General features: G+C 42.8%; 2 protein-coding genes across 2 annotated transcripts; one reads left to right on the forward strand and one right to left on the reverse strand.

The window, feature by feature from the left end:
• Positions 1 to 453: 453 nt before the first annotated feature.
• cpt2 (carnitine palmitoyltransferase 2) lies at positions 454 to 4,365 on the forward strand. The gene is made up of 5 exons (XM_083672527.1): positions 454 to 941; positions 1,300 to 1,380; positions 1,475 to 1,581; positions 1,685 to 2,989; positions 3,133 to 4,365. The coding sequence occupies exons 1-5, from the start codon at positions 757 to 759 to the stop codon at positions 3,459 to 3,461; spliced, it is 2,007 nt and encodes a 668-aa protein (XP_083528653.1). The 5' UTR covers positions 454 to 756; the 3' UTR covers positions 3,462 to 4,365.
• Positions 4,366 to 4,572: 207 nt separating this feature from the next.
• magoh (mago homolog, exon junction complex subunit) lies at positions 4,573 to 6,282 on the reverse strand. Its single transcript, XM_083671214.1, has 5 exons — positions 6,081 to 6,282; positions 5,623 to 5,681; positions 5,235 to 5,345; positions 4,904 to 4,986; positions 4,573 to 4,792 (listed from the first exon to the last, which is right to left on the reverse strand). Exons 1-5 carry the CDS (start codon positions 6,169 to 6,171, stop codon positions 4,693 to 4,695), a joined length of 444 nt encoding a protein of 147 aa, XP_083527340.1. The 5' UTR covers positions 6,172 to 6,282; the 3' UTR covers positions 4,573 to 4,692.
• Positions 6,283 to 7,092: the final 810 nt, after the last annotated feature.

Raw genomic sequence — 7,092 nt, forward strand, 5'->3', positions numbered from 1 at the left:
AATAATATAGTAATTTGCAATATCACTTTGGGGGGGGGGGGGGGGGGGGGTGGACCAATGTAACTCCGAACATTCACTGGTGGGCAAGATGTTTGTGTGACATTAAGATGCACTAAAAAGTAGTTTGCAGTGGTGACTAGGAACCTTACACGTTGACCGTGGTAGCCAATCGTTACTACTTTCTGACGTACCCAAACGCGTCACGTGGCTTTCTCTTTATTTTCAGTAGACGCTAAATGGGATCTGTGGGAGGATCTAGGTCTGATCCAGGGCGTCCGTGCGGCTTGACCAGAGCTAGGGACGACCCTACCATAACCATAACCCTTACGTAATCGTTTTAAATCACTTAAATCTCAACTTCAATGTGGTGACGTCAGCGTCGAGCCGTCCCAAGTATCCCATTTACCTCAAATATGTTTTCCTACAGATGTCTTCTTCCTGCATCCGCTATCAGTGTCACAGTTATTTATACGTAGGTTGTCAATTATATTAGCCGGTGAGAGGGGGGGTTCAGCTGGCTAGCAACGGAGCAGTTTGGGGTGCTAATGAGTGAATAGGTGGTTTGCTATTAAAACTACTGTTAGCCTAGCTCAATTCAGTTTGCTATTGCAACACAGCTAGCTCGTAGGTAGTCAGTCTCACAGTGCCCGGTGCCTGGTTTCACCTACCTCCTAGCCTTCCCTTTCTGTACGCATTATACTAGTTAGAGATTGGTATACATTCGGCAAACATCTAATTCGTTTGCTAGCTAGTACTATGGCAAATTTGCTCTCCATGCAGTTTTGTGCTACACTCAGAAAATCTGGGAGTCTGAAATCTCTGAGAAGCACTACGACATTGACCATTGATAAGCGAAGCTACAGCAGCAAAGATGGGTCAACGCCGGAGTACCTGCATAAAAGTATCGTGCCAACAATGCATTATCAGAAGAGTTTACCCAGGTAATCAAAAGTGAATTCCCTGGTTTGATTATTATTGTGGCTAGCTACATTTCCTTTTTAAATCACTCAAGTTACTCAGTGCAACTCTCACCTAATCATTTATGATGTAACTTGTCTGTGAAATATATCAATTGTGTTTAAAGATAAAGTCCAATTTCTTTAAGTAGGTGACATTCTTACTGTAGGGTTAAGGAATATAGGTGAAAGTGCACATGCATATTGAATGTGAACACAGTATAGCCACGGGGGGGCGTTGTTTCATGTAAATAAAAAGATTAGCCGCGGACATAGGTGCAGTTATATGATCAAGTTTGATTGTTTTTCTTTAAAATGTAATACATTCCTGTATATTCTACAGGTTGCCAGTTCCCAAACTGGAAGATACAATCAAGAGGTATTTGGCTGCTCAGAGGCCTCTTTTAGATGATGACCAATTCAGGTAAGCAGAACTCAAATATTTACACTTGTGTGATATGCCTAGTAATGGTCATTGGTCAGTGTGACGCATTCAACACCTCAACACCTGTTTACAGTAACACAGAGAGACTTGCACATGACTTCCAAAGTGGTGTGGGGAAACAACTTCATGAAGACCTGGTAGCTCAGGACAAGCAGAACAAGCATACCAGCTACATTTCAGGTAAGTTTTAATTTAAATAGATAGGATTTGTAATATCAACTGGCAAGTAACAGAGCATCTGTGTTGTTCAGGAATATAACTGTCTCTTTACATTGTTACATAGCCCCATGGTTCGACATGTACCTGTCTGCACGGGACTCCGTAGTGCTGAACTTCAACCCCTTCATGTCCTTCAACCCTGATCCAAAGACAGAGTACAATGACCAGCTAGTGCGAGGTACCAACATGGTGTGCTCTGCTGTGCGGCTCATGAAGACGCTACGTGCTGGATACCTGGAGCCAGAGGTATTCCATCTGAACCCAGCTAAGAGTGACACAGATGGCTTCAAAAAACTCATCCGCTGGGTGCCCTCCTCACTATCTTGGTATGGGGCCTACATGGTGAATGCCTACCCCCTGGACATGTCACAGTACTTTCGCCTCTTCAATTCCTCTCGCATCCCCAAGCATGGTAGAGATGAGCTCTTCACAGACCAGAAAGGACGCCACCTCCTGGTGATGAGGAAAGGAAACATGTATGTGTTCGATGTGGTGGACCGTGATGGGAACTTGGTGAAGCCGACGGAGATCCAGGCCCACTTGAAGCACATCCTGTCAGACTCAACCCCAGCCGCTGCCTATCCCCTGGGGCTCCTGACCAGTGAAAACAGGGATGTGTGGTCTGGGCTAAGGGAGAAGCTTCTGGCCGCTGGGAACAGAGAGGCACTGGGGATTGTTGACAGCGCCCTCTTCTGTCTGTGTCTGGACGATGAGAGCATGCGTGACCATATCCACACCTCCCACAACATGCTGCATGGGGACGGTTGCAACCGTTGGTATGACAAGTCCTTCAGCATCATACTGGCCAAAGACGGACAGGCAGCCATCAACTTTGAGCACTCATGGGGCGACGGTGTGGCTGTGCTCCGCTTTCAGAACGAGATCTTTAAAGACACTACTGAGAAGCCGTTGGTGAACCCCAGTTCCTCTCCTGCAGCTGTGGACTCAGCCTCTGCTGTACGCCGACTCCAGTTCAACCTGGATGGGGAGCTGGAGAAAGGAATCACGAAGGCAAAAGAGAACTTCCATGCAGCTGTTTCAAAACTCACCATCGACGCCATGCAGTTTCAGAAGGGTGGGAAGGAACAGTTGAAGAAGAAGAAGCTGAGTCCAGACGCTATCGCTCAGCTGGCATTTCAGATGGGCTTCCTGAGGCAGTATGGACAGACTGTGGCGACGTACGAGTCCTGTAGCACAGCAGCATTTCGACACGGCCGCACAGAGACCATTCGGCCAGCTACCATACACACACAACAATGCGCAGATGCTTTCGTACGCCAGCCAGGGAAGCACAGTGTGGAGCAACTGCTGGCCATGCTCAGTGAATGCTCCAAATACCATGGGCAGCTCACCAAAGAGGCAGCCATGGGTGAGTACACTACATTTCTACTAAACAATGTTTGATTACATAGTATTTGGTAATGGAAAACATTTATACACCTCAGATTTTCAGATTTGAACAATGTCATTCATACATAATGCAAAGACAAAAATTACATTTTCTCCGACCAGGTCAAGGGTTTGACCGGCATCTGTTTGCCATGCGATATCTGGCCAACTCCAAGGGCCAGGCTCTGCACAGCCTCTATCAGGACCCAGCTTACGCTGCCATCAATCACAATGTCCTTTCCACCAGCACCCTCACCAGCCCCGCTGTCAACCTGGGGGGCTTTGCCCCAGTGGTGCCTGATGGGTTTGGGGTGGGCTATGGTGTCCATGATGACTGGATTGGCTGCAATGTATCCAGCTATCCAGCCCGCAATGTCCATGAGTTCCTCCAGTGTGTCCATAAGTCCCTAGAGGACATCTTCAGCGTTCTGGAAGGAAAGCCTCTCAGCTAAGGGGGGGGCGATTGCAAATGGGGCGATTGCCAGTGCAGGGAAAAGTAAGCAGTTATATAGGACAGTGAGGTGAATGTTGTTTTAAATTAACTTTTCCCAGGCCTAGAGTGAAGGTACTGGTACTGTATGGGTTAATTAAAAGGGGGGAGGGGTAATTACTATATCACTGCAGGTAGTGTTGGATAATTTTATTACAGAGCATTTGGGGATGGGGCAGGTATACGGTGACGTTGGTATTTAAGATTATACTGGTTTATTTCTGTCAATACTGTCTCCACAAGTTTGAGCCATGTTGAAAGTCTTTACTAAAAGGTGTTACCATATACCAGGGTATTTTTCGAAGGAAGGTACACCGGTTTGAGAATTCTAATACTGGTCCAAGCCTAAGAGCACTAGAAGCTCTGGATAGTTCTTTTAAGGGCATATTCCCGTACTATTGGATTACCAACTATAACTGCAAGTGATGTTAAAAGTTAGATAATAAGCAATACGTGTGTTGTGGTTAGCAACATGAATGTAGGTGTAACAATTCAGGTCCTGAAGATGTCCTGATTGTGCTTATGTAAAAGCCTTGAGTTTGATATAGGAATAAGATCAAGTAATTTATTGATTGATATTCATAGTAGCTCCTCCACCTAACTCCTTTTTGCTGTGTTGTAAGGAGCCTTGTCATGTGATGAGAATTTATAGCTCACAACTTTGCTGTAATGTGATTTTACAATACCTCAGACCTTTGCTATTAATCATTTGGGCAGACTTTCCTGTGCCTTACGAATGGATTGATCATTGGTAATCTTTCATGCATAGCTTTACTAAGATTGTAAATAAAATCTAACAAATATGAGCTACATTTAGCCTCATCAGTGACCTTGGCTTGTATGGAAGTGTTGAAATAAAAACAATAAAATCACACTTTCTCTGTGTATTGTGTGAATATTTCAAGACTGACCAGAAGATGATATGCAGTTGAGCTCTAAACAAATGTTTCCCTACCATAATAAAACAGACTACCCCACAACAAAGGCCTTTAGCAATGGAGCACTTCTAAGAAAATGAACAGTAACAGAATGGATGAGACGCTTTTGGTTTGAGTGAAGAAACAGGAGTGACCAAAGTTTTCCCAATCATTTATTTAAAATAAAAAAGAACAGGTTAATCAAAAGCAAATGTACAAATGTTGTAACGGGCGCAAACATGAAATAAAACAATTCCAACGAGACATGTCCACTGCTTAGATGGGCTTGATTTTGAAGTGTAAGCCGATGAGACTGAAGACGAGACATTTCAGGTCCTGGACCAGATAATAGAACACTCTGAGACCTTCAGGGTCCCTGGAAAACACAATGACATTATTATAGTAGCTGAGACAACATTGAGGGCTAAATCCTTACAGCTGTGCTCAGACAGCGCTCACATTGTTTTAAATAGCATCGTGTACTTACTTGGACTGGTTGACATCAATCAAGGAGCCAATCTTGGAAGTTGTGAACGAAATGTGCTCATCCCCAATGACAATCTCCAGCTCCTGAAAGAGTTTAGAAAAGTATTAAGACCATCTTCAGACAATCTTGGCTAACCAGTTCAAAATACTACTCCATCCCATTTTGTCAAATTAGATGTTCAACATTTGAATAAGGTATGTGCATGACACTCAAATCTGTTTCATAGTTTAAGTAAGACATATCCAGTTGTCTCATCTGACTTCTTCCATGCTTGTTTACAATATCTAGCTGTGTGTGTGAGCGAGATTCTTGACTGAGAGGCCTGGCTGACCTGTCTGCCAACTCTATCCGGGGGTGGCCACAGTGCATCATCCTCCTTGGTGATCTCACTATCATCTATGATCCTCTTCAGCTCCTCCATCACACTTTTGTGTACATAGGCCTGTAGGTGAGAAGAATCAGAAGGTTACAGCTACCAAATCTGGTGTCAAGTCAATAGGTGCAACATTGAAGAATATTGCAAATAGAAATTGTTGGACTTGACGCAAATCCCAGTCACCCAGTTATATCCATTATTTTTGCATCATGTGGTATATTGCTGTACTACAGTGAAACACCAGGTGTTTAAGAATGCAGAATTACTTTTAGTACAGGTATGTGTGATTGTTAGATTAGCATTGATCTAATCTAGCTTTAATCATGTTGTTGTAGACGTATACCTCTTTTCTGATCATCACGTCATTCTTGTAGTTGCTGTTGTTCGCATACCTCAGTTTACCTGAAAGAGAATCAAAAGACCGCGTTATTGCTTTTGAACTTAAATACACTCATTAGGTAGGCAGCTCACCAACTCTCTCAATGTAGCTAGCTATTTACTCAGTTAGCACAAACAGTTAAACAAAGCATGAACTGGTGGTCCCAGTCGTTTCAGCAAATGGTATACAGGAAATAAGCATAATTCACAATTACACATTTCGATGCACATACATATCTACATATTGCAAACATGCGATGAAAACAGGTTGCTAGCAAAAAGATTATTTTGCTGGCTTAGATAGCTAACATTTTTGCAAAGGGCCAACAGACTTTGAACTAGCTACACCAGTTTCGATTAGCTGAGCTAACTAATGCTAGTTAGCAGGCAGGCTAGCGTTAGTAAAATTGCCGCCTAACTCACCGTCCGGTCTAAACTCAAATTCCAGAAACTCGTGTCCGAACTTGCCCTTATGTCCAACATAATATCTCAAATAGAAGTCACTCGTTGACATTATAAACCCTTTAAACAGTTTATGCGGGGTCGGTGAGAATCGGAGAGCAGCACTCAGTTAAGCCTTGCAATACTTGTAATTGCTAACCTCGCTACCTCAGCATCCGTGGCGCTCCTTGGTGACCTCAAATGAATTGTCGCATTGCTATGATGTCATGAGGACTTTTTTCAAAGAGAGGACTACCTTGTAAATATAATTACATGCGTCAAATGTTTTACTTTTTTATAAAAATGTTTTTACATTTGTAAGAGTTATAGTCTATTTAAGGTGTTAGGATGCAATTAACATTTGTTTTTGGAAAGGACAGATAAAAAAATACATGTTAGATATGTCTCTCCACACTATACAGCCACTGCCTTATGAGTATCATAGTGCACAACAACAAAGAGAGTTCTCTGTACCTAATAGGAGGTTTGCACCCTCTTTGACAACAAACATCTCATAATATACAGGTAAATAAAATCATCTTGGAATGGGTACAATAGGCACCTCCTAGTAGGTGTAGTAAATACTTCTTAAATATCCCATTACCTCACCAGGTCTTTTTTAATTATTAAGGCATCCTCTCTGATGGGGTGGTTTTCACTTTTAACAATGGCGAACATGCAAAAAGGTGGCAGGCCTCCTCCGACTTTGAATTCCCGAAGTGGTTATTTTTAGGGTAGAGGAGGTGCTAAAAACGTTAAAGTCCCACTAAAGTGCCTTTGATTTACATATAAAATAATTTCTGCGTAAAATTTAGGTTACATACTTTAATTATTTACAATTAAAATGCTCAAAAAGAAGCAAGAAGTAGCTTTTTTGCTTATCACAACTTCAAGCCAGCAGACTACAGAATTGACTGGGCGTGAGGCTCACATTTTTGATTGACAGTTAATCTTGTGGGTCAGTCTTTCCTTGGTTTCATGTTTTTTTTTTAGC

This window comes from Argentina silus, assembly GCF_951799395.1.
Source record: "Argentina silus genome assembly, chromosome: 6".
Classification (NCBI taxonomy): Eukaryota; Metazoa; Chordata; class Actinopteri; order Argentiniformes; family Argentinidae; genus Argentina; species Argentina silus.